Here is a 27,840-nt window from a genome sequence, read left to right as displayed (position 1 = left end):
CCGGCACTTCAACAAGGACACGGCGCTTCAGACAAACACACGAGGTCGGTTAAATGATACGATTCTACTCTATCAACACTTAGGTTGTAATTCTAGTCACATATTTCACATTACTGGAGTATGTACGTTTAAATGGGCAGCTTTATACACGCTAGAAACGTTGTTGACAAGTTACATTGTTTTAGTAAGTGGCGTGCGCAACAAACACTCCACTTTGGCGCCTTAAGTCAAAGTATTGCTGGCAAACGGAATGCGCTACTCAATCCCACATTGTCTTTGGTTCCAGGACTCTTGACTTTGCCTTGACGAGATACAAGAAAGAGTCTTTCTTCAACCAATCATTTGTTTCAGTGTCGTTGTCTACAAGTCATGGACATGTGCACCATGACACCATCTAACCAAGGTTTCAGTCTCATGCTTCCAAAGCAGGGATAATATGGGATGTCACGGTTTTCCCGGAATGATTCCCAGGGCCGAAATTCTATGAATGAGAAATCAGGCAGGAGAATTCTTCCCAAAACTCTGGAGAGATGGGAGATGTGTTAACACACACAGGGCTACACCGGGGAGGAGAGCCCATTGAGATTTCGGCCGTTTTTTTCCCGCTGGAGAAAAGCGTGTGTGTGTGTGTGTGTGTATGTGTTTTTTGGTGGTGTGTGTGCATCTGTTGTTGCAGATGGGTCTGCATGGCCCCAGGTGAAGATAGTGAAGAGTGAATGGGAGATAAGGAGAGCTGGTGTGTGAGGGAGAGACAGGTGGGAATTGGCACACACATGTACACAGACCTGTCTGTCTGCCTGTCTGCCTGTCTGCCTGCCTGCCTGTCTGCCTGCTTGCCTGTGTGTAAGAGCTGTCTGTGTATACGTGTCAATCATAGTACCCACAAGGAGAAAGCAGATGCTTTTGACAGACCATGCTTTCTATTAGTGTCTAGGGAGGCCAAATGCAACTACTGATGGTCTGCTCTATTTGTTAGCCCATCCCTCTGCCATGTTCCTTACACTCTCAAACAATCACAATAACAACAACAACAACCACAACAAACACCACCACAACCATAACAACCAAAACAACAACCACAACGACAACCAAAACAACCTCCAAAACCACAACAACCACAACCACAACCACAACAACAATCATGTAAACTTCTCCAGGGAGGTTCAAGGCCACAATTGATTTCAGCACCTTTCACAAATCATACCCAGTTCTGATTGGTCCATTCTCAAGTGTTTGAAGCACACCGTGTTGCTGTCCTCCTTTTGCACTATTCATGCGTTTGTGTTGTTGTCAGTCCTGAATTTGTTTTTCACCCGAAAATAAAATGTCCCCAAAGCAACACAGCCCGGTAAAATATTCGAACACAATCAAATGTTTATTTGATTTTTTTTTTTAAATACAACAATGAACTATCCTATTCAGTGAGAAAGAAAGAACAAAGGTGAAACAGAGCGAGAAATAGGAACTCACTCCTAGCATAAAATAGTCTAGCATCTAAATGTTGCATTTAAAAGTAGGCCATGATAGGAAGAAGTCATGCATTTCTCTCCCATCTATCTCTCAGTTACACAACTGATGACATAACCAGTAAAAGTGATATCTTTCCTCCCAGGTCTCTTTGTAAATCCAATGTGTCTGAAAGTGTTCCTCTGTATATGTGAAAAGCAATGCAGTATTTATGGGTGGCTGGGGAGGACGAGAGTGTTTTCAGGGGTGGGGGGAGAGAGAGAGAGAAAGAGAGGGGGGAGAGAGAGAGGGAGGGATGAGACAGAGGGGGGAGAGAGAGAGGGAGGGATGAGACAGAGAGGGATGAGAGAGAGAGAGAGAGAGAGAGAGAGAGAGGGGAGGATAAGATAGAGAGTGGAGGAAATAGAGAAGGGGGAGAGGAAAAGTGTTCAGAACAAGACCCCTACCGTCTATTTGGCATCTCCAGGTGTTAACCCCAAACATCCCTTTACCTACAGTAGCACTGTATAACAAGGGGATGGACTTAAGACGTGTGTGTATGTGTGTGTGTGTGTGTGTGTGTGTGTGTGTGTGTGTGTGTGTGTGTGTGTTGGCCTAACTACCATCAACCTTTTCCATCCATCCAAGTGGGGTCTTAAATAATTAAGAGCAGGTTGGCAGAGAGGGATGGGGAGAGTGTGAGAGAGATGTAGAGTGAGGGAGGGAGGGAGAGAGAGAGAAAGAGAAGGAGGGAGAGAGAGAGAGGGACAGAGAAATATAGTGTGTGAGAGACGTAAAGAAAGACGTGAAAGCATGTTCGTGTAGAGATAAGAAAAATCTCTGTGTGTGTGAGTGTCTGTGTGTGTATGTTTGCGTGTGTTTGTGTGTGTGTGTATGTTTGTGTGTATGTGTGTTTGTGGGTGTTTGTGTCTGTATGTTTGTGTGTGTGTGTGTGTCGCTCTCCTTGGTTGCTGTGTGGACATGTATAGACTGAGCAGACAGGATATTGGATCACAGATACCTGCTATTCTCCCCTAACACAGCTACAGAGAGAAATACATGCTTTATGAGTCTCTATTCTCCACTAACACAGCTACAGAGAGAAATACATGCTTTATGAGTCTCTATTCTCCACTAACACAGCTACAGAGAGAAATACATGCTTTATGAGTCTCTATTCTCCACTAACACAGCTACAGAGAGAAATACATGCTTTATGAGTCTCTATTCTCCACTAACACAGCTACAGAGAGAAATACATGCCTTATGAGTCTCTATTCTCCACTAACACAGCTACAGAGAGAAATACATGCCTTATGAGTCTCTATTCTCCACTAACACAGCTACACAGAGAAATACATGCCTTATGAGTCTCTATTCTCCACTAACACAGCTACAGAGAGAAATACATGCCTTATGAGTCTCTATTCTCCACTAACACAGCTACACAGAGAAATACATGCCTTATGAGTCTCTCACTATGTCCCAAATGGCACCTATTCCCTACATAGTGCACTACATTGGGCCCTACGGGCCCTGGTCAAAAGCAGTGCACTACATAAGCAATAGGGTGTCATTTGAGAATCAGCCACTGTCAGAGTGTGTTGAGTGGTCATTCATGACAGGCTCTAATATACTGTCTATTGCTACTCCTCAACCTTAAAGCTACCAGCATTTGGTGACAGGAAAGTCATAGTCCTCTGTGCCGAAGTACCATACAAGGTTGGTGTTGGTGTTAAATTTGTTACATTTATTTACACTTTGCACACACACACACTCACGGTAATGAAAACACTTTGCACACACACACTCACAAACACACACACACACACACACACACACGGTAATGATAATGAAAACACTTTGCACACACACACACACACACACACACGTTGTCAACTTTATGGCCTGATAATGAAAACACTTTGCACACACACACACACACACACACATACATACGCACGTGTGTGTGCAAAGTGTTTTCATTATCAGGCCATAAAGTTGAGCCATAATATAATACATGCTTGAAATAAGTTAGTCAAATTAAAGCTGCACTCTGGGATCTTAAGCACAACAAATTCCTAACATATTGCCCAAATGTAACTTGTAACATATCATACAAATTGCAAAATTCGTAACATATTGCCCAAATTTAACTTGTAACATATCATACAAATTGCAAAATTCGTAACATATTGCCCAAATTTAACTTGTAACATATCATACAAATTGCAAAATTCGTAACATATTGCATAACAATTGGATGACGTAGTACACAAAAACCGACCACTTTAGGCTTGTGATACACACGTTAGAGAGTTCATCTTTAAGTGTGTGTGTGTGTTTTAAAGTTAGTGTGTGTTAGTGTGTGTGTGTGTTTTAAAGTTAGTGTGTGTGTGTTTTAAAGTTAGTGTGTGTGTTTTAATGTTAGTTTGTGTTAGTGTGTGTGTGTTTTAAAGTTAGTGTGTATTAGTGTGTGTGTGTGTGTTTTAAAGTTAGTGTGTGTGTGTTTTAAAGTTAGTGTGTGTGTGTTTTAAAGTTAGTGTGTGAGTTTTAATGTTACTTTGTGTTAGTGTGTGTGTGTTTTAAAGTTAGTGTGTGTGTTTTAAAGTTAGTGTGTGTTAGTGTGTGTGTTCTAAAGTTAGTGTGTGTTAGTGTGTGTGTGTGTTCTAAAGTTAGTGTGTGTGTGTTTTAAAGTTAGTGTGTGTTAGTGTGTGTGTTTTAAAGTTAGTGTGTGTTAGTGTGTGTGTTTTAAAGTTAGTGTGTGTGTGTGTTCTAAAGTTAGTGTGTGTGTGCGTGTTTTAAAATTAGTGTGTGTGTGCGTGTTTTAAAATTAGTGTGTGTGTGTGTTCTAAAGTTAGTGTGTGTTAGTGTGTTTTAAAGTTAGTGTGTGTGTGTGCGTGTTTTAAAGTTAGTGTGTGTTAGTGTGTGTGCGTTTTAAAATTAGTGTGTGTGAATGTGTGTGTGTTTTAAAGTGAGTGTGTGTTAGTGTGTGTGTGTGTTTTAAAGTTAGTGTTTGTTAGTGTGTGTTAGTGTGTGTGTGTTTTAAAGTTAGTGTGTGTTAGTGTGTGTGTTTTAAAGTTAGTGTGTGCTAGTGTCTGTGTGTGTTTTAAAGTTAGTGTTTGTTAGTGTGTGTGTGTGTGTGTGTGTTTTAAAGTTAGTGTTTGTTAGTGTGTGTGTGTTGTAAAGTTAGTGTGTGTGTGTTTAGTGTGTGTGTTTTAAAGTTAGTGTGTGTTAGTGTGTGTGTTTTAAAGTTAGTGTGTGCTAGTGTCTGTGTGTGTTTTAAAGTTAGTGTATGTTAGTGTGTGTGTGTGTTTTAAAGTTAGTGTTTGTTAGTGTGTGTGTGTGTGTGTTGTAAAGTTAGTGTGTGTGTGTTTAGTGTGTGTGTGTCGCAAATCTCCTCATAACTGTGTTCATGGTCTCATGAATTCTTCATTAAGGTTCTTTCACCTCATTATCAGGACTGACTCCGTATGAGGCGACCACTGAGTAAGCATGTGTGTTTCTCACTACAGAAACACATAATGAGGTTTGTGGAAAGACAACAGTGTCCTCCGCCAAAGCCGACGTATTCAGATAAAAGGCTACAGAGAAACTCAATCTGAGGGTGGATGGTAATGATTGTCCCCTACAGGGAGCCGTAGAGATTAGCTCTCCATATTTTACCATAACTTAGCTTTGGTTGGCGGGGCGCCCTACTGTGGTTCTGGTCCGGACATAAATGTTGGAATGATTGGCGCTGGGGTGGAGTGTGTATGCACGCCACTGCACGCACGGACACACACATACACAGCCCGCTGACACCCCACTGACACAGCAACCATTTCCTGCTGGGTTGGATTCCATCATTAGCTTTCTGGTAGGAAGAGAACGTGTTGTTGTCGCTGCACTGAACAGGTCATTCAGGGTCTTTCTTCCTTCATTTCAAGCCTACTGGGCAGCATGACAAAATAATAATGTTTCTTCCTTGGTGAGGATGAGGTTATGTGAATCACTGGCGGTTCAGAATAGCGGATGTGAAGGCATTTGGGTTTGTATTCTGTGAGTTCTAGTGTACAAGTTTACATGCACCTTAGACAAATACATTTAAACTCAGTTTTCACAAAAGTTTTCCTGACATTTAATCCTAGTAAAAATGCCCTGTCTTAGTTCAGTTAGGATCACCACTTCATTTTAAGAATGTGGAATGTCAGAGAATGATTTATTTCAGCTTTTGTTTCTTTCATTACATTCCCAGTGTGTCAGAAGTTTACATACACTCAATTAGTATTTGGTAGCATTGCCTTGAAATTGTTTAACTTAGGTCAAAGATTTCAAGTAGCCTTCCACAAGCTTCCCACAATAGGTTGGGTGAATTTTGGCCCATTCCTCCTGACAGAGCTGGTGTAACTGAGTCAGGTTTGTAAGCCTCCTTGCTCGCACACGCTTTTTCAGTTCTGCCCACACATTTTCTATAGGATTGATGTCAGGGTTTCGTGATGGCCACTCCAATACCTTGACTTTGTTGTCCTTAAGCCATTTTGCCACAACTTCGAAAGTATGCTTGGGGTCATTGTCCATTGTAAACTTCTGACTTCAACTGTATGTGTGTGTGTGTGTGTGTGTGTGTGTGTGTGTGTGTGTGTGTGTGTGTGTGTGTGTGTGTGTGTGTGTGTGTGTGTGTAAGAAAGAGAGAGCACTGCATGCACTTATGTGTGTGTGTGCGTGTGTGTCCTCCACACGAGTGTGTCCTCCTTCACACTATCTGAGTGACGGACAGGCCCAGAGGCCCATTAGCCTCTGTATTGACAGAGAGAGAGAAGGGGGGGGGGTTCTGCTCAAGTGCTGCTAAGTGGACAGCAGACAGGTAACATGGCAGCGTCCATCTAGTCGGTCTCTAAGTCTCACAGCTCTATAGTCCACACTGAGGTGTGAGGGCTTCCTGTTCTGTTCTGGACAGCTGCAGGGCTAGATCCATCACTCTGGACTGACTACTACAAACGGTCAACTGGGCTTACTGTTCCTACCCACTGTGTGTGTGTGTCTGCAGGCGCAAGAGAGAGTCCAGTTATCTAGCTCCAGTTATCGAGTGTGTTTGAATCAACATGATTAATTTCCCTCCATTTCTCTCTCCCTCGGCAAGCGGTACCGATCCACCAAGTCTGGAACCAACCATGTCCCTGAACAGCTTCTACCCCCAAGCCATACGACTGCTAAATAGTTAAATAGCTACCCAGACTATATGCATTGGCCCTTTCTGCACTAACTTTTTTTGTTACTCATCACATATGCTGCTGCTACTGTTTACTATCTGTTACATTAGTCTTTGTTATATGTAGATATCTACCTCAATTACCTCGTACCCCTACATATCAACTGGTACTGTTTACTATCTGTTACTTTATTCTTAGTTATATGTAGATATCTACCTCAATTACCTCGTACCCCTACATATCAACTGGTACTGTTTACTATCTGTTACTTTATTCTTAGTTATATGTAGATATCGACCTCAATTACCTCGTACCCCTACATATCAACTGGTACTGTTTACTATCTGTTACTTTATTCTTAGTTATATGTAGATATCGACCTCAATTATCTCGTACCCCTGCATATCAACTGCTACTGTTTACTATCTGTCACTTTATTCTTAGTTATATGTAGATATCTACCTCAATTACCTCGTACCCCTACATATCAACTGGTACTGTTTACTATCTGTTACTTTATTCTTAGTTATATGTAGATATCTACCTCAATTACCTCGTACCCCTACATATCAACTGGTACTGTTTACTATCTGTTACTTTATTCTTAGTTATATGTAGATATCTACCTCAATTACCTCGTACCCCTGCATATCAACTGGTACTGTTTACTATCTGTCACTTTATTCTTAGTTATATGTAGATATCTACCTCAATTACCTCATACCCCTACATATCAACTGGTACTGTTTACTATCTGTTACTTTATTCTTAGTTTTATGTAGATATCTACCTCAATTACCTCGTACCCCTACATATCAACTGGTACTGTTTACTATCTGTCACTTTATTCTTAGTTATATGTAGATATCTACCTCAATTACCTCGTACCCCTGCATATCAACTGGTACTGTTTACTATCTGTCACTTTATTCTTAGTTATATGTAGATATCTACCTCAATTACCTCGTACCCCTGCATATAGACTGGTACTGTTTACTATCTGTTACTTTATTCTTAGTTATATGTAGATATCTACCTCAATTACCTCGTACCCCTGCATATAGACTGGTACTGGTACCCCGTGTAAATAGTCACGTTATCTATTATGTGTATCTATTATTACTTGTATAATTACTATTATTTCTCTATTTTCTTTCTCTCTGCGTTGTTGGGAAGGGCCTGTAAAGTGAGCATTTCACTGTTGGTCTACACCTGTGGTTTATGAAGCCTGTGATAAACAACATGTGATTTGTCTCTCTCTACAGCAGAGATCCAACAGAGTGGATGAGGGGGCAGAGAGTTCCTTCCCGCTATAGCTGAATGTAGTGCATGGTGAATACTAATACAGTCAGATTTCTCCCTCCCTCCCTCCCTCTCTCACACACACACACATTCTATGAGCAATAGCTGCTGCATTTGCTATCTATCACAGCTAGTCACAACAACTGGATAGAGGCATCGGGGTACTGTGGCAACACACTCCTGTGTGTGTGTGTGTGTGTGTGTGTGTGTGCGTGTGTGTGTCAACAATACTCCTCCACGCCAGCTGGAAACTGAAACTATTCAGGGTTTATAATCAAAGACCTGAGCAATCACTGTGCTTGTTTAAGGCTGAGCGTGTCCAATGTCAGTGATAAGAAATGCTATCGCTATCAGATTGGCATTTACAGCGCTGTCGAAGGAATGTAAACTAAAGCAAAGCGGAAGAGCCCTGGGGCCTCAGCGATAGACAGCTGTGGTTGGTTACTGCTTTGTCTAAACCTTATGTACCCGTTTGATGTGGTAGATGCTAGATTTGGGGGAGTGTGGTTTTAAAACATTGGAGTTTGTCACCTGAGGTAACCTTACAGTGTGCGATGGTTACTGAATGGTTACCCAAATGACTTTCACAGCTGATCCAACGGTTACCTACATATGTTAGATCTTAATTTGACCAGTATTGTCGCAGAAAAATAATCCTGCAGCAACAGGATTTTTACATTTAGCCCATCATTTTGACTGAAAAAGGCTACATAAAAAGTGCAATACTCTTAATGTTATCAGTGAATTTGTCAATCATGTAGCTCATCTGCATTCAGGAAAATTCGCAGTAACAAAAGACTGTTCAAATTAAGATCCTACATCTGTATAAGGTATCCGCTACAGAGTGAGTGTGTGTGTAGGTGCATACACTGTAGCAGTACTATCCTACCTATGCAATAGCAGAGCAGGACAGACAGCAGGATGGACAGTCCCACGGCGCTGAGAGCAGTGCATCTCCAGGAGCAGTACTTGGAGGACTTCTTGAACTTGAAGGCGGAGCGGGAGAGGGTGTTTCTGGGTAGGGGCCGCGTGGGCGGCGAATAGACGGAGCCCGTTGCCATGGTGTAGCCTGGAGTAGCCGTGCTGAACAGAGGGGTCGTGCCGGTGCCTGTCTTGAAGAGGAAGTGCCTGGAGAAGAGGAGAGGAGAGGAGAAAGAAAGAGAGGGAGGGAGAAGGAGGGTGAGAATGGAGACTGGACAAAGTAGGAGATGGAATGGATCTACATCGGCTACACATTTCTAGCCTGGTCCCAGATCTGTCTGTGCTGTATACCCAACTCCTGTATAATGGTCATTCTTTGATAAGATCGCATAAACAGATCTGGGACCAGGTTTCTGAGGTTCCCGTTTAAAACAAACAAAGTAACAGCTACAGTAGCAAATGAACGAGACACTTAGTTTAAACTAACAACAAACAAACACTTGAAGGCCTGTGAAGTCTAAAACAGGAAGCATATGAACACGGAACAGACAGAGCATTCCAAAAATGTTATGGAAAGACATACAAGGACTGCGGTTGTATTTTTTAAATAAAAAATACCCTTCCTGCAGTACAAGTAGGATTACCTAAGAGACCAGCTGGCTTGAGGTAATTACCAAGGTCAGCTATTTTAATCAAATTAATTAGTGTGTGTTTCTACTGGAGACTGTGTGTGTGTGTGTGTGTGTGTGTCACTGCTCATTGATTGAACCAGGGAGCAAGCCAGAGGACAGAGGGCTTCACTCTAGTTTCCAATCAGACCCTGGAGTGTGTTTGAGGGTGCTTTACTGTGTGTGTGTGTGTGTGTGTGTGTGTGTGTGTGAGAGAGAGGGTGCGTGAATGCCCTTGTTTGTGTGTGTGCATGAGAATGAGAGTATGTGCGTGAGTGTGGTGTGTGCTCGCACACCCTCACACACACAAGCATACACCACATGCAGGTAAAGCTGTTTCTCTGATTGTGAAGTAGATCTCAGTACATGGAACATTGAGTATGAGTATGAGTATGAGTATGAGTATGAGTATGAGTATGTGAGTGAGTGAGTGAGTGAGTGAGTGAGTGAGTGAGTGAGTGAGTGAGTGAGTGAGTGAGTGAGTGAGTGAGTGAGTGAGTGAGTGAGAGAGAGAGAGAGAGAGAGAGAGAGAGAGAGAGAGAGAGAGAGAGAGAGAGAGAGAGAGAGAGGATTTGAAGTTGTAGATCCACACCCCGATGGACAGGGATAAGTGTCAGAGTAGCAGAAAGAATGGATATTAAAACCAGGGAAGTGTTTACTTAACCCTTTAAAAATCCCTCAGAGGTGACGTGTCCGTCCTCAATTTAGTTTGCTCCTTCCTCGAGGAAGTAGCTCTCCTTCACCGAAAACAACTACAACCCAACTAAGTGCGGGCCAGAACTGACAAACCCATCCCTGTATGTTTTTCAAATGTAAGCTTCCTCTCCCCCCCTTTTGTCACTTAACAACCATGCCAAAGCCCAATCTGGATTAGCAAACAGACAGCCAAGGTAAGCAATGCTCCAAAACAGGACTGGTTTAATAGTGTCTTTTGTCTTGCTTTAGACAAGCACACGGACAAGAAACAAGCATGGAGACATCAGACAATGGGACAAACAGAGCTGATTCTAGCTCTAGAACCAGCCAGACAACACTGAGCCTTCCATCCCATTACATGGTAACGTCTTGCTGCTGTGACACACTGGGTGAAGTCCGGGATAAGACTGAGGGAATCTATGTGAGAGGGTTGGTAGGTACAAAGGCTTGCATCCCAATAGCGTTACAATACGACCCCAAGGCATGCTTTCGACCCAGTGTCTTGTCTTATAGTGTGTCCCCAATAAAGTTGTGGAAAACAAATGTACATGGGATTGGACTTGTGCGTGATGCTAATCCCTCTGTGTGTGTGCTTGTATTCGGCTCAGTGTTGCCAGGGGTTACACATGCGTAGAGGAGGACGACAAGCGGAGGGGATGGACACTCGGAGAGACTGAGATGGAGGCACGTACCCATCCCCATAGGCACCTTCGTGGCACGCGGGAGGGAACACATCCATCTCTATCAGGTTGTCATGCCCGTTTTCCAGAACGGCTTGCTTTGCTAATTTTCTACATGAGGGAGATGGAGATACCAGAGACATAACACAATTAGAGAAGCGTGTGTGTGTTTAATCAAAGTGTATTAGTATACAACACAATTAGAGAGAAGGGAAGACTTGAGGAGATCAGTGTTATTGCCGACGTTATTAGTTTTGGCAGCCAGACATGTCGACACACACAGAGCGATGGGGAGATGGTCCCCCTGTGTGGACCTGTCTGGCAGACAGGTGTCACACAGACACACACAGCATGCAGGGTTGGAAGAACACACACACGCGCGCGCACGCACGCACGGGCACACGCAGTTGCGTAAGGACACACACTCTAATTAGGTCCCAAAAGCACACACTCAGCCACCTGAGCATGCACACAGGCACACCTACCTACACACACACACACACACACACACGCACACACGCACACTCAATATACAAGCCGAAGCCCTCGATCCAGAGAAGTGACACATTCGAATTTCATTTCTCTTTGTGTATTTTTCATCTTCACTTCTCTTCCACCTCCTCCCTCCATTTCCACAGCGGCAGTGGAGGAGAGGAGAGGGGGATAGATGAAAAGAGACAGTGGAGGAGAGGAGAGGGGGATAGATAAATGTGTGATGATGAAAAGAGACAGTGGCGGTGCGATCAGAGATGGAGGAGAGTCTTTTATTCCCTCCATAAAGCAGGCTGTTTAAGGCCACGCTGGCAGAGTCAATGTGTTCAATTGAGTTGTGGATAACCCTGTTATATAACCCTGCTATAGGCTCTTACATACCCCTCGCCTCTCTCTCTCTTTCCCTGTACTAGTGGTAAGAACAGACAATAAAAGATATTGGAGCCAAACCAGAACAATAGTATTAGTATTTTATATGTTATTAGAGGGATAATAAGTCTCTCTATTTCTCTAGTTACATGTTTAAATATTTGTATTAGTTATCCCATTTGATACAGATCACTGCACTGTTGGGTAGGACTTGCAAGTTAAGCATTTCACTGTACTTATGCATGTGAACTTAAAACTCTTTCACTCTCTCTCTCTCTCTCTCTCTCTGATGAATTGTCCAGTTATAAGTCTTGACCACACATACCCTGACCTTAGTGACCTGTGCGTCATGGCAATGTAGCCCTCCAGCCCAGACTGACCCTACTGACCTGGCCAAATGGAGATAGAACTGCTCTCTCCTCTCCCATCTCACCGCAAAGCACCACTCCAACGTCACGTCACACCCCCGAGGGAGTGTGTGTTGAAAAGAGTGTGTGTTGAAAAGCGCTTACTCAGATACTGCATTTCCTTGTATTGTTTCCTTGTATAGATTTAGATCCACTTTAAATCAAGTTTTATTTAGTTTGCTATTTCCAGATTGGTGTAACACTAAAGTACGGTGTCCTACAGGTATAAAATGTTCGTCTAAAACGGTATAGTCAGTGAAGCTCGTTTGTTTGGCTGTTGGTTTTCCTCACCCTAGTATTTTACATTCTTATAGCGTTCACACATTGTTTTAGCGTACTGTAAAGCATTTAGCTCCCCAGGGTGTTTGACTCAGAGAGACAGAGAGGGAATGAGAGTGTGTGTGTGTGTGTGTGTGTGTGTGTGTGTGTGTGTGTGTGTGTGTGTGTGTGTGTGTGTGTGTGTCTGTGTGTGTGTGTGTGTGTGTGTGTGTGTGTGTTTAATACCCATTTGTCTTCTTAGACTTTATATTACCCATACATACACTACATTGGATATGCGATAGGCACTTCAGTATTATTTATGACCTTATCAAATTGCCAGGTATGTCTTATGTGCAACACATTCCAATGATGTCTTTCATATTTCATTTTGTGGAAAAGTGAGAGAGAGGTATTTAGAGAAAAAGTCATACCTCAAATGGGAAATCGAATATGTTTGTTTAAAAAACAATGTGAGCGTTCTTATCAATCTCCTAATTAAAAAGACAATTAATTCCAATGAAAACGGATTCTGCGTTTATGGGAAGAAATGGTGATACTTTTTAATTGAATTTAGCTACCTTATCCAGTTCAAAAGGCTCCTTTCAACCAAAACATTATCTTTGTTCGCTCGTATCAGTGAAAAGATAGAGACGAAGTCTACATGGAAACGTGGCTGGATTTAAAAACGTTTTGAAACTATAATTAAATATTCGGATTAAAAAAACCTGACAATGATAATAAAATCTAGACAAAGTTCAATGACTTCTTCCATGAGTATTGAAATCAAACGGCAACAGAGGATAGATATAATTGCTCTATCCTTTAGATAGCATCTCTGTGCCCGATACCTACACTACGGGGCCAAAAGGGTTTCTCAGTGCTTTGATAGTGGGCCAGCCGCAACCAGTTTCCTTTGGCATAAGGGATTTGTAGAGCGACTGCAAGAGCAAAGGCACGCATGTGGCGGGGGCCACCATTGTTAATTGACTGGAGGTGGCCTGACGCTGAGCAGCATTACTATGCTAATCCCCCCCATATCCCCTTCCACATCTCCAGAGCTCTCCAACAATGGGCTGAGGAGAGAGACGCTAACATTAGCATGTGGCCATAGAGACAATAATCTTAGCGTTAGCATGTTGACATATATAAATAAGCGTTACCACAAGGCCATAGAGACTAAACAGTTTGTTAGCATTAGCATGAGGCCATAAATAAGCTATGTTAGCATTGAGGTCTTAAACACGCTAATGTTAGTGTTAGCATTGGGACATATGGATGCTATGTGAACATTAGCAGGAGGATAGAAAAGCAATATTAGCATTAGCGTGAGGCTATAGAGGCGGCAGGGTAGCCTAGTGGTTAGAGCGTTGGGCTAGTAACCGGAAGGTTGCAAGTTCAAATCCCCAAGCTGACAAGGTACAAATCTGTTGTTCTGCCCCTGAACAGGCAGTTAACCCACTGTTCCTAGGCCATCATTGAAAATAAGAATTTGTTCTTAACTGACTTGCCTAGTTAAATAAAGGTAAAAAAAATATATTTAATAGAGAAGACATGTTAGTACTAACATGCGGCCATACTGTACAATAGCTAGAACTAGCAGGTTAGCTACGCATATCACCTCGTTTTTCCCCCAGAGCATATACATTACATTGAAGGGAAGTTAATGCAACATGGCAGGCTCAGAGAAAAGACAAGAGGCTGAGCTACTTTGAGAAAATAAAGGGGCGGGGGAATCATAGTTGTCGTGAAATCTAGGTGTTGAGTTGCAGACCGGGCTAATGAAAACTGATCCAGAGGTAGAGAGGAGGGATGGTGCGGCAAAGGAGTGTGTGTGTTTGTCTATGAGATGTGTGTGTATGCATGTGTCTCTGTGTGTCTATGATGTGTGTGTGTGTGTGTGAGACAGGCGTGGGAGGCAGTCCTCTGACACAACAGGTGAGAATGACAATGAGTCACGGATTGGGTGATGAGGGATTATCACCTCGGAATGAGACCTTTCACACTCCTCCCATCTCTAACCTAATCCCCTTGAGTACCCACACACCCCTTCTCTATACCGACTGCTCTCTCTGTCTCTCTCTCTCTCTCTCTCTCTCTCTCATGTTATCTACTTATCCTTCATCTTCCTCTCCATCCCTCCTTGTCCTCCACTCAGACCTCTGACATGCTATACCCATCCCTCTCTCATTCACAAAACAGCTCTCAAACACCTGGGCCTCCCCTTCCATCCATCCATTTTTCAACTCATTTAAAACTCAAAATCTCTCCACTCTCATTATGTCCCTCTCCAAAATCGTCACTTCACATGTTCATTATCCTGACATAAGTACTATCAATCCACAAAAAAAGTACTACGTAATCCACAAAGAAACACCGAAAATAAAATGAAAGCCAAAAGGTATTATCTCGATGACGACAGCCACAAAGCTGCAGGAGAGCACAGACATTGAAGTCTGACACCCTAGCTTGACTTTGAAAAAGTACCAGTGACAGATGAAAGAAAGGAAAAGTGAAGAACCTAGCTCGTATCGTCAGCTCCTTCCTGTAGGACTATGGATATATGCCAATGTCCATAATTGGCATTCATGGGATGGTGACGCTATAGCTTATCGCTCACAATGTTACCGGGGGCAACATTGATTTAATCCCCCAGGCTGTAAAATATTTGTACAAACTTTATTAGCTAGTCGGCTCACGAACAGGACTGGAGAACATTGCCTTCCTCGTGTTTCTATAGATAGTCTGGGGCTGGTGAGGTCGGGGGCTGTGTGTGTGGGTTAGCTAAAGGCATACCACAGTTGGTGTGTGTTTAGTCTGAAGAGATTAACCTCGGTGTACATATGATAGGCCGGCTGTCTGTCTCTTCTCTCGAGGAGCTATGAGTGTGTGTGTGTGTGTGTGCGTATGATTGTGCCTGTGTGTGTGCGCGTCTCTCTCGCGTTATGAGCTAAGGAGGAATATGGTGTGAAGAATTCAAGTAAGAGATACTTTCAATAAAATGAGAGACTTTAAGAAGCAGTTGATCAAGCCATTACAATGGTGTTGATCTAACTTTCTCATTTGCGCTACAGGATAGTGGAATGATGTGTCTTTGATGAAAAGCTTGTCTCTCTGATATTCACTGAGTGTTTAAAGGAAATAACCCCTGGGCTGTACAGACTTGCCACTCGGACTGAATTCCAGCCAGTGAAGCCGAGATATAGCGTTATCGGCGTTAAGTTATGGGTCACAATTCTGATTTGTATGCGCGTCTGTAACACGGCACAAATCATTTACAGAGACTTTCATCACAGTATTATCAGTATTGATGTCGTTTTGTATTTCAAATAGCACTCAAATATTCACCTGGTTGATATTGCTGAATTAAAAAGCTGTTGTTGATATACTGTCATAATGAAAAGTGTAGTAAAATACAATATATTGTCATCAAAAAGAACAGTTCATCACTGTTGGAGTTTATTGTCTTTCTGCAGGGGAAGTTTATAAAGCATTAGGTTTATGGCAAAGGCTTTAATTACAGTCTATTCTGGTAGGCGGATAACAAGGACACATTTAAGTGACAGACACACACAGACACAGACAGACAGACACACACACACACAAATTTGTTTCCTATATCAGGGTTGTCGTTCACACCCTGCTTGGAATCATCTCCTTGCTCTCAGAAGCTATGTTTAGAGAAGTTGAAGTTGTGTGGTTGGGATTCACAGATGTGGAAATGTGTGTGTGTGTGTGTGTGTGTGTGTGTGTGTGTGTGTGTGTGTGTGTGTGTGTGTGTGTGTGTGTCGGGGTATATAAAGAAGCAATGCTTTTGTTATTTTTCACTGACCATGCTGAGAGGACCCTATTTATGTATAGAGAGTTATTCATCTGCAGATGTGAGAGAGAGAGGGGTCTTTGAATGCATCAAGCACCACCATGTTAAGTGGTTTGTGACATACACAGATTCTAAGACAGACTCTTAGAACCTCTCAGAGAGAACTGAAGCTCTCCGTCACTGAGTGGAACCAGACTCTATACAATATCTCAATAGGAGGAGACAATAGATGAAGTAGCAAAGGTGATGGAACACTAGAACACACAACACGACTTTAGATGTAATTGGTGAAAGGCGCTAGCTAATGTTAGCTATAGTGTCTCCCCAACAGGGCTTTGGAAGTAATTGTCGTAGTAAAAGGAGTTAGTTAACGTTAGCTATAGTGTCTCCTCAACAGAGCTTTAGAAGTAATTGTCGTAGTAAAAGGAGTTAGCTAACGTTAGCTATAGTGTCTCCTCAACAGAGCTTTAGAAGTAATTGTCGTAGTAAAAGGAGTTAGCTAACGTTAGCTATAGTGTCTCCTCAACAGGGCTTTAGAAGTAATTGTCGTAGTAAAAGGAGTTAGCTAACGTTAGCTATAGTGTCTCCTCAACAGGGCTTTAGAAGTAATTGTCGTAGTAAAAGGAGTTAGCTAACGTTAGCTATAGTGTCTCCTCAACAGAGCTTTAGAAGTAATTGTCGTAGTAAAAGGAGTTAGCTAACGTTAGCTATAGTGTCTCCTCAACAGAGCTTTAGAAGTAATTGTCGTAGTAAAAGGAGTTAGCTAACGTTAGCTATAGTGTCTCCCCAACAGGGCTTTAGAAGTAATTGTCGTAGTAAAAGGAGTTAGCTAACGTTAGCTATAGTGTCTCCTCAACAGGGCTTTAGAAGTAATTGTCGTAGTAAAAGGAGTTAGTTAACGTTAGCTATAGTGTCTCCTCAACAGGGCTTTAGAAGTAATTGTCGTAGTAAAAGGAGTTAGCTAACGTTAGCTATAGTGTCTCCTCAACAGGGCTTTAGAAGTAATTGTCGTAGTAAAAGGAGTTAGCTAACGTTAGCTATAGTGTCTCCTCAACAGGGCTTTAGAAGTAATTGTCGTAGTAAAAGGAGTTAGCTAACGTTAGCTATAGTGTCTCCTCAACAGGGCTTTAGAAGTAATTGTCGTAGTAAAAGGAGTTAGTTAACGTTAGCTATAGTGTCTCCTCAACAGGACTTTAGAAGTAATTGTCGTAGTAAAAGGAGTTAGCTAACGTTAGCTATAGTGTCTCCTCAACAGGGCTTTAGAAGTAATTGTCGTAGTAAAAGGAGTTAGCTAACGTTAGCTATAGTGTCTCCTCAACAGAGCTTTAGAAGTAATTGTCGTAGTAAAAGGAGTTAGCTAACGTTAGCTATAGTGTCTCCCCAACAGAGCTTTAGAAGTAATTGTCGTAGTAAAAGGAGTTAGCTAACGTTAGCTATAGTGTCTCCCCAACAGGGCTTTAGAAGTAATTGTCGTAGTAAAAGGAGTTAGCTAACGTTAGCTATAGTGTCTCCTCAACAGGGCTTTAGAAGTAATTGTCGTAGTAAAAGGAGTTAGCTAACGTTAGCTATAGTGTCTCCTCAACAGGGCTTTTCAATGTTATTGTTATGGTGAAAGGAGCTAGCTAACGTTAGCGTTCGTCTCCAGGGGATTTTCTCTTTATGTCCTCAGTATTAAATGAATATGTGACAATATAGTAATCAGAGGAGTAATGGTGTAATCAGAGGAGTAATGGTGACAGAAGAGGAGGGTGGTTAAAGTGGGCTTATTGAGTTAAAAGGTTATGATGGAGACCGTTCTGTAAGAGGGTGGTGGTGAGAGGGTGTGTGCGTCATGAGTGTGTGAGTAATTGTCATCATTTTAATGTACCCTATATTTACTTATATAAGTATATCTGGCTATATTATTTTACTATTGCTTCATTGATGCAACAAAAAAGAACATAAGAACTGAGATGGAGGGAAGGGAAGTCAAAAAAACAAACAAAAATGTAGCAATATTGTCGTGCAGAAAGTTGACTAAAGACCCGAGACAGCATCTGAAGCCTAAAGAAAATGGCCTTCTCTGGTACATTTCTAAGACAACAACGTGTCATTATTTCCCTTAAAGATGCAGCTGTTTTTTTATGTGATCTGTCAACTGTTTTTATAAAAATAAATAGTACACCTCATGCTGTCAATAACGAAAAATATTTCTGTTTTTATATATAGGATATTTACTTTGTTGCCAGGCCGACCAACATAGTTGAGAAGATTTAAAGAGGACTTCACAGAAGGAGCCAACATGATCAAGATGTTGTAAGATGAGATGATGTGTAGTAAAATACTCCTCGTCGGCACACATGTAGTTAAACTACGTTTCCAATAAAACCTTAAAAGGGATGATACCTGCTCATCAACATCCTCTGAAAGAGAAAGAGAACCGTTGAAGCCTGGAGAGTACTTCCTACCCTTGAATTATTACACTTTTCTTTTATCATTTCTTCTTGAGCCTCAATGTCAAAAATAATGCCTGGTTTAGAAATTATGGGCTTGATTTGCGATTCAGTTTGTGGAAGGGGAACATTTATCAAATCCCACCGTCACAGAGCATATTGGCAGTCTCTATGGGGTTGCCACAGGGCTCAATTCTTGGACCGACCCTCTTCTCTGAATACATCAATGATGTCGATCTTGCTGCTGCTGATTCTTTGATCCACCTCTGCACAGACGACACCATTATGTACCTCTGGCCCTTCTTTGGACACTGTGTTAACTAACCTCCAGGCGAGCTTCAATGTCATACAACTCTCCTTCTGTGGCCTACAATTGCTCTTAAATACAAGTAAACATAAATGCATGCTCTTTAACCGATCGCTGCCTGCACCTGCCCGCCCGTCCAACATCACTACTCTGGACGGTTCTGACTTAGAATATGTGGACAACTACAAATACCTAGGTGTCTGGTTAGACTGTAAACTCTACTTACAGACTCACATCAAACATCTCCAATCCAAAGTTAAATATAGAATTGGCTTCCTATTTAGCAACAAAGCATCCTTCACTCATGCTGCCAAACATACCCTTGTAAAACTGACCATCCTACCGATCCTCAACTTCAGCGATGTCATTTACAAAATAGCCTCCAATATCCTACTCAATAAATTGGATGCAGTCTATCACAGTGCCATCTGTTTTGTCACCAAAGCCCCATATACTACCCACCACTGCGACCTGTATGCTCTCGTTGGCTGGCCCTCGCTTCATACTCGTCGCCAAACCCACTGGCTCCAGGTCATCTACAACGCCCTGCTAGGTAAAGTCCCCCCTTATCTCAGCTCGCTGGTCACCATAGCAGCACCCACCTGTAGCACGCGTTCCAGCAGGTATATCTCACTTGTCACCCCCAAAACCAATTCTTCCTTTGGCCGCCTCTCCTTACAGTTCTCTGCTGCCAATGACTGGAACAAACTACAAAAATCTCTGAAGCTGGAGACTCATATCTCCCTCACTAGCTTTAAGCACCAGCTGTCAGAGCAGCTCACAGATCACTGCACCTGTACATAGCCCATCTATAATTTAGCCCAAACAACTACCTCTCCCCCTACTGTATTTATTTATTCATTTTGCTCCTTTGCACCCCATTATTTTTATTTCTACTTTACACATTATTCCACCGCAAATCTACCATTCCAGTGTTTTACTTGCTATATTGTATTTACTTCGCCACCATGACCTTTTTTTTGCCTTTACCTCCCTTATCTCACCTCATTTGCTCACATCGTATATAGACTTATTTTTCTACTGGTTAAATACCTGGTTAAATAAAGGTGAAATAAATCAAATGAAGAGAGTTCACAGTTTAGTTTATTTTTCTGACAGGCTCTTATTGTGTATACACATGAAACACAACCTCCCTTTGCATGCAGACACATTTAGCCTGCATCCCAATTTGTATTTATTTAACTAGGCAAGTCAGTTAAGAACAAATTCTTATTTTCAATGACAGGAACAGTGGGTTAACTGCCTTGTTGTTACGGTGAGTGAATGAGGACCCAAAAGCGAACTAACTTAAACAGAGCTTCTTTAATAACCAAACATAGGTAGGCTCAGATAGACCGGCAGATTCCGACAGGACAGGACAAGGTTACAGCAAACATGACGATAGTCTGGCTCAGGCATGAAGCACAACAAACAAGAATCCGACAAGGACAGGAGCAGAAACAGAGAGAGATATAGGGACCTAATCAGAGGGAAAAAGGGAACAGGTGGGAAAAGGGGTGACGAGGTGGTTAGGAGGAGACAAGGCACAGCTGGGGGAAAAGAGGGGGAGAAAAGGTAACCTAACAACGACCAGCAGAGGGAGACAGGGTGAAGGGAAAGGACAGAGACAAGACACAATATGACAGTACATGACAGTACCCCCCCACTCACCGAGCGCCTCCTGGCGCACTCGAGGAGGAAACCTGGCGGCAACGGAGGAAATCCTCGATCAGCGCACGGTCCAGCACGTCCCGAGAGGGAACCCAACTCCTCTCCTCAGGACCGTACCCCTCCCAATCTACGAGGTACTGGTGACCACGGCCCCGAGGACGCATGTCCAAAATTCTACGGACCCTGTAGATGGGTGCGCCCTCGACAAGGATGGGGGGGGGGGGGGGGAAGACGAGCGGGGGCGCGAAGGACGGGCTTGATGCAGGAGACATGGAAGACCGGGTGGACGCGACGAAGGTATCGCGGAAGAAGAAGTCGAACTGCGACAGGATTAATGACCCGAGAAATACGGAACGGACCAATGAACCGCGGGGTCAACTTGCGAGAAGCCGTCTTAAGGGGAAGGTTCTGAGTGGAGAGCCAAACTCTCTGACCGCGACAATATCTAGGACTCTTAGTTCTACGCTTATTAGCAGCCCTCACAGTCTGCGTCCTATAACGGCAAAGTGCAGACCTGACCCTCTTCCAGGTGCGCTCGCAACGTTGGACAAAAGCCTGAGCGGAGGGGACGCTGGACTCGGCGAACTGAGATGAGAACAGCGGAGGCTGGTACCCGAGGCTACTCTGAAAAGGAGATAGCCCGGTCGCAGACGAAGGAAGCGAGTTGTGGGCGTATTCTGCCCAGGGGAGCTGTTCTGACCAAGACGCAGGGTTGCGAAAAGAAAGACTGCGTAAGATGCGACCAATAGTCTGATTGGCCCGTTCTGCTTGACCGTTAGACTGGGGGTGAAAGCCGGAAGAGAGACTGACGGAAGCCCCAATCAAACGGCAAAACTCCCTCCAAAATTGAGACGTGAATTGCGGACCTCTGTCCGAAACGACGTCTGACGGAAGGCCATGAATTCTGAAAACATTCTCGATGATGATTTGTGCCGTCTCTTTAGCAGAAGGAAGCTTAGCAAGGGGAATGAAATGAGCCGCCTTAGAGAACCTATCGACAACCGTAAGAATAACAGTCTTCCCCGCTGACGAAGGCAGTCCGGTGACAAAATCTAAGGCGATGTGAGACCACGGTCGAGAGGGAATAGGAAGCGGCCTGAGACGGCCGGCAGGAGGAGAGTTACCGGACTTAGTCTGCGCGCAGACCGAACAAGCAGCCACGAAACGACGCGTGTCATGCTCCCGGGTGGGCCACCAAAAACGCTGGCGAATGGAAGCAAGCGTACCCCGAACGCCAGGGTGGCCGGCTAACTTGGCAGAGTGAGCCCACTGAAGAACGGCCAGACGAGTAGGAACGGGAACGAAAAGAAGGTTCCTAGGACAAGCGCGCGGCGACGGAGTGTGAGTGAGCGCTTGCTTTACCTGCCTCTCAATTCCCCAGACAGTCAACCCGACAACACGCCCCTCAGGGAGAATCCCCTCGGGGTCAGTGGAGGCTACTGAAGAACTGAAGAGACGAGACAAAGCATCAGGCTTGGTGTTCTTAGAGCCCGGACGATAAGAAATCACGAACTCGAAACGAGCGAAAAACAGCGCCCAACGCGCCTGACGCGCATTAAGTCGTTTGGCAGAACGGATGTACTCAAGGTTCCTATGGTCAGTCCAAACGACAAAAGGAACGGTCGCCCCCTCCAACCACTGTCGCCATTCGCCTAGGGCTAACCGGATGGCGAGCAGTTCGCGGTTACCCACATCATAGTTACGTTCCGACGGCGACAGGCGATGAGAAAAATACGCGCATGGGTGGACCTTGTCGTCAGAGAGGGAGCGCTGAGAAAGAATGGCTCCCACGCCCACCTCTGACGCGTCAACCTCGACAACGAACTGTCTAGAGACGTCAGGTGTAACAAGGATAGGAGCGGATGTAAAACGATTCTTGAGGAGATCAAAAGCTCCCTGGGCGGAAACGGACCATTTAAAGCACGTCTTGACAGAAGTAAGGGCTGTGAGAGGAGCTGCCACCTGACCGAAATTACGGATGAAACGACGATAGAAGTTCGCGAAGCCGAGAAAGCGCTGCAGCTCGACGCGTGACTTAGGAACGGGCCAATCAATGACAGCTTGGACCTTAGCGGGATCCATCTTAATGCCTTCAGCGGAAATAACAGAACCGAGAAATGTGACGGAGGAGGCATGAAAAGTGCACTTCTCAGCCTTCACAAAAAGACAATTCTCTAAAAGGCGCTGGAGGACACGTCGAACGTGCTGAACATGAATCTGGAGTGACGGTGAAAAAATCAGGATATCGTCAAGGTAAACGAAAACAAAGATGTTCAGCATGTCTCTCAGGACATCATTGACTAATGCCTGAAAGACAGCTGGAGCGTTAGCGAGGCCGAAAGGAAGAACCCGGTATTCAAAGTGCCCTAACGGAGTGTTAAACGCCGTCTTCCACTCGTCCCCCTCCCTGATGCGCACGAGATGGTAAGCGTTACGAAGGTCCAACTTAGTGAAAAACCTGGCTCCCTGCAGGATCTCGAAGGCTGAAGACATAAGAGGAAGCGGATAACGATTCTTCACTGTTATGTCATTCAGCCCTCGATAATCTATGCAGGGGCGCAGAGACCCGTCCTTCTTCTTGACAAAAAAAAACCCCGCTCCGGCGGGAGAGGAGGAGGGGACTATGGTACCGGCGTCAAGAGCTACAGACAAATAATCTTCAAGAGCCTTACGTTCGGGAGCCGACAGAGAGTATAGTCTACCCCGGGGGGGGGTGGTTCCCGGAAGGAGATCAATACTACAATCATACGACCGGTGTGGAGGAAGAGAGGTGGCCCTGGACCGACTGAACACCGTGCGCAGATCGTGATATTCCTCCGGCACCCCTGTCAAATCACCAGGCTCCTCCTGTGAAGAAGAGACAGAGGAAACAGGAGGGATAGCAGACATTAAACATTTCACATGACAAGAGACGTTCCAGGAGAGGATAGAATTACTAGACCAATTAATGGAAGGATTATGACAAACTAGCCAGGGATGGCCCAAAACAACAGGTGTAAAAGGTGAACGAAAAATTAAAAAAGAAATGGTTTCACTATGATTACCAGAAACAGTGAGGGTTAAAGGTAGCGTCTCACGCTGAATCCTGGGGAGAGGACTACCATCCAGGGCGAACAAGGCCGTGGGCTCCTTTAACTGTCTGAGAGGAATGTCATGTTCCCGAGCCCAGGTCTCGTCCATAAAACAGCCCTCCGCCCCAGAGTCTATTAAGGCACTGCAGGAAGCTGACGAACCGGTCCAGCGTAGATGGACCGACAAGGTAGTGCAGGATCTTGAAGGAGAGACAGGAGTAGTAGCGCTCACCAGTAGCCCTCCGCTTACTGATGAGCTCTGGCCTTTTACTGGACATGAAATGACAAAATGACCAGCGGAACCGCAATAGAGACAGAGGCGGTTGGTGATTCTCCGTTCCCTCTCCTTAGTCGAGATGCGGATACCTCCCAGCTGCATGGGCTCAGCACCCGAGCCGGCAGAGGAAGATGGTAGTGATGCGGAGAGGGGGGCAACGGAGAACGCGAGCTCCTTTCCACGAGCTCGGTGACGAAGATCAACCCGTCGCTCAATGCGAATAGCGAGTTCAATCAAGGAATCCACGCTGGAAGGAACCTCCCGGGAGAGAATCTCATCCTTTACCTCTGCGCGGAGACCCTCCAGAAAACGAGCGAGCAAAGCCGGCTCGTTCCAGCCACTGGAGGCAGCAAGAGTGCGAAACTCAATAGAGTGGTCTGTTATGGATCGATTACCTTGACATAGGGAAGACAGGGCCCTGGAAGCCTCCTCCCCAAAAACAGATCGATCAAAAACCCGTATCATCTCCTCCTTAAAGTCCTGATACTGGTTAGTACACTCAGCCCTTGCCTCCCAGACTGCCGCGCCCCACTCACGAGCCCGTCCAATAAGGAGAGATATGACGTAGGCGACACGAGCAGTGCTCCTGGAGTAAGTGTTGGGCTGGAGAGAAAACACAATATCACACTGGGTGAGGAACGAGCGGCATTCAGTAGGCTCCCCAGAGTAACACGGCGGGTTATTGATTCTGGGCTCCGGAGATTCGAGAGCCCTGGAAGTGGCCGGTGGATCGAGGCAGAGATGGTGAACCTGTTCTGTGAGGTTGGAGACTTGGGTGGCCAGGGTCTCAACGGCAGAGTGGAGAGGATCCGAAGTCGCTGGGTCCATTCTTGGTCGGATTCTTCTGTTACGGTGAGTGAATGAGGACCCAAAAGCGAACTAACTTAAACAGAGCTTCTTTAATAACCAAACATAGGTAGGCTCAGATAGACCGGCAGATTCCGACAGGACAGGACAAGGTTACAGCAAACATGACGATAGTCTGGCTCAGGCATGAAGCACAACAAACAAGAATCCGACAAGGACAGGAGCAGAAACAGAGAGAGATATAGGGACCTAATCAGAGGGAAAAAGGGAACAGGTGGGAAAAGGGGTGACGAGGTGGTTAGGAGGAGACAAGGCACAGCTGGGGGAAAAGAGGGGGAGAAAAGGTAACCTAACAACGACCAGCAGAGGGAGACAGGGTGAAGGGAAAGGACAGAGACAAGACACAATATGACAGTACATGACACTTGTTCAGGGGCAGAACGACAGCTTGTTACCTCGTCAGCTCGGGGATTTGATCTTGCAACCTTTTGGTTACTAGTCCAAACACTCTGACCACTAGACTACCTGCCGCCCCACACCCTATTCCCTTTATAGTGCACTACTTTTGAATGACATTATAGAGAATAGGGTGCCATTTGGGATGCAGACAGGGGGTGCTCAAATCTGCTAGTGTGAGCCAAACGTGTTGAATTAGGTGCCTACAAAGCAGAGAGAGGGAATCTGATACTGTGAGTACTCTGTGCTGTAGTGTTTGTCCATGTTGTAGCCAGAGCTTGGGTTAAAAGGCTTCCTACACACAGCAAGGGAGGATCTCTCTCTCTCACACACACACACACACACACACACACACACACACACACACACACACACACACACACACACACACACACACACACTGAGGGTCATAGTGTGGTTTTGGACCGGGGCTTTGAGTTGACCACTGCATTCCTGTGTTGTGTTTTTTCCCCTTCACCTCTGGGCCCAGTTGCCATGGTGGAACTGTATTCCCTGTGGAGGTGGGGGGGGGGGGGGGGGGAGTAACACGAGCATTAAGCCCCTCTTGTTAATAATAGATGTCTACATATTGCTTTGTCAATAGGAGATGAGGAGGACAGCCAAGGTCATACAGGAGGATAGCATGGACAAGAGGAGGAGGAGAGACAGAGAGAGAGAAACAAACAAACAAGAATCCGACAAGGACAGGAGCAGAAACAGAGAGAGATATAGGGACCTAATCAGAGGGAAAAAGGGAACAGGTGGGAAAAGGGGTGACGAGGTGGTTAGGAGGAGACAAGGCACAGCTGGGGGAAAAGAGGGGGAGAAAAGGTAACCTAACAACGACCAGCAGAGGGAGACAGGGTGAAGGGAAAGGACAGAGACAAGACACAATATGACAGTACATGACACTTGTTCAGGGAGAGAGAAAAGAGGCAGAGCAGAGCAGAGGTCAGGATCAGAGCTCCTGCATTTTTCAGCATTTTCTTTAAAAAAGATAGGTTAGGAGTTAGATAAACTTGGATTTTTTGTCAGGAACACATACTGGATTCTACCCTCTTCAACATAACCCCTACTTCAAATCAAAACTTAAAACCTACAACCTCATTTTGGACGGAATTACGGAATCACCTGGAAAGTTCACAACAACCAAGGATTTTTTACCCTATACAGCAAATTCTCTGGAAAACAACAGAAACCTGAAAACACCATCCAACCTGGAACTGAGTGAGTAATGTTTAGTCTGAAACAATATTTTATTTCCAAAAGCCAAGAAGAAAAATACACAACATTACTTTATAAGGACTGAATTCTAACATAATTCTGCCAAGCTTGATACAGCTTCAACTAGCACTGACGTGTCAAGTGAGAGGTGTCAAAGCCCATTAGCCCAACAATGGCAGGAGAGTCACACAGTCTACCCCAACCAAATGGAGAGGCCTTAGAAGCTCCCTCCCGCTGTTCAGAGGTAATTAAAATACAGTACCCTTTGCATGTAAAGAATGATAAGGCAAGAAAAGACCACAAGAAGAAGCTCCTTATGGAAAATCAAGAGACACTTTTTGCTGACTATTACAAAAATGGGAACATCAGCAACCTCATCTTCCACACAAACCATCCCCTGGCATGGCACAGTGCTATATTAGCACACTACCCCTTTGTTACGAGAGGGGGGATTAACGAGGGGTGGAAACTCAGAATACTTGATAACGAGGACTCTGAGTTAAGTAATATAAATATCTATAAATCCGGATCAGTAATGGTACAGAATAACCACAAACAGTTTCAGCTGGACTTTCACCTAATCAAAGAATTAGCCCAGCAGGAGAAGCTCTGCCTTGATAATGATACCCCCACACAGAGCGGGTCAGACCAGACCTCTTCATTATGTAACCCCACAGATGAGCAACCCCCAGTGGAGAGTCAACCTCCCAGCACAGATTACCACTCCCTCATTGAAATGAAGGACAAATTCACCCAGCTGGAGGTAAGACAGGTGGAGCTGGAACAGCAGGTGATTACACTTCAGTCAGCGCAGACCCAGACAACAGTCCAGCACAACAACAGCCCCTTAACCAGACCCGGAGAGCTGGAGGTGGACAGAGACATATCTGCACTTTGGACAGTGGTGAGACAAATACAACAGGAGAAAGAGGAGCAGAACAGAGCACTAGAGGAGAGTATCAGACTGCTGGTGGAGGAGAGGTTGAGGGGGATGGAGGAGAAGTTGATGGGGACGGCGTGTGACAGAGAACAACCCACTAGAGAGGTGGCCACCCCCACAGAGAAGCCAGCAGAACAGCCCACTTCAGCACCCAACAAAAGTCTCGACACCACAGCAGAACAGTCCACACCAGACCCTGAACATAGAGTCGACACCACAGCAGAACAGTCCACACCAGACCCTGACCATAGAGTCGAAATCACAGCAGAACAGACAAATGAAGAACCCCAAGCCCAGAGGCTCTCACCCCCTCTGAGCACCCCCCCTGTCAGCCACCCTGATAGCCCTTTTGACAACCCCCCCACACCCACTGAGGACAAACACAAGACACAGATTGTACTACT

General features: G+C 44.7%; 1 protein-coding gene across 19 annotated transcripts in view; it reads right to left on the bottom strand.

Annotated features, from left to right (window-relative positions):
• LOC110498654 (teneurin-3) overlaps nucleotides 1-27,840 on the bottom strand; it is a 439,962-nt gene that overhangs the window by 117,285 nt on the left and 294,837 nt on the right. For 10 of the 19 annotated variants that reach the window (XM_090210459.1, XM_090210461.1, XM_090210462.1 and 7 more), the window contains one exon: nucleotides 8,830-9,068. In XM_090210459.1, coding sequence (XP_090066585.1) covers nucleotides 8,830-9,068 — 239 coding nt within the window. Of the gene's footprint in view, nucleotides 1-8,829; nucleotides 9,069-10,917; nucleotides 11,017-27,840 lie in introns of all 19 variants that reach the window. The other 9 variants (XM_090210457.1, XM_090210460.1, XM_036954327.2 and 6 more) reach the window with 1 other exon arrangement.

This window comes from Oncorhynchus mykiss, chromosome 19 (genome assembly GCF_057628025.1).
Source record: "Oncorhynchus mykiss isolate SJ-2025 chromosome 19, ASM5762802v1, whole genome shotgun sequence".
In the NCBI taxonomy this organism is placed as follows: domain Eukaryota; kingdom Metazoa; phylum Chordata; class Actinopteri; order Salmoniformes; family Salmonidae; genus Oncorhynchus; species Oncorhynchus mykiss.
Note: the sequence above shows the minus strand (reverse complement) of the source record. Positions and strands in the feature narration are given on the sequence as shown.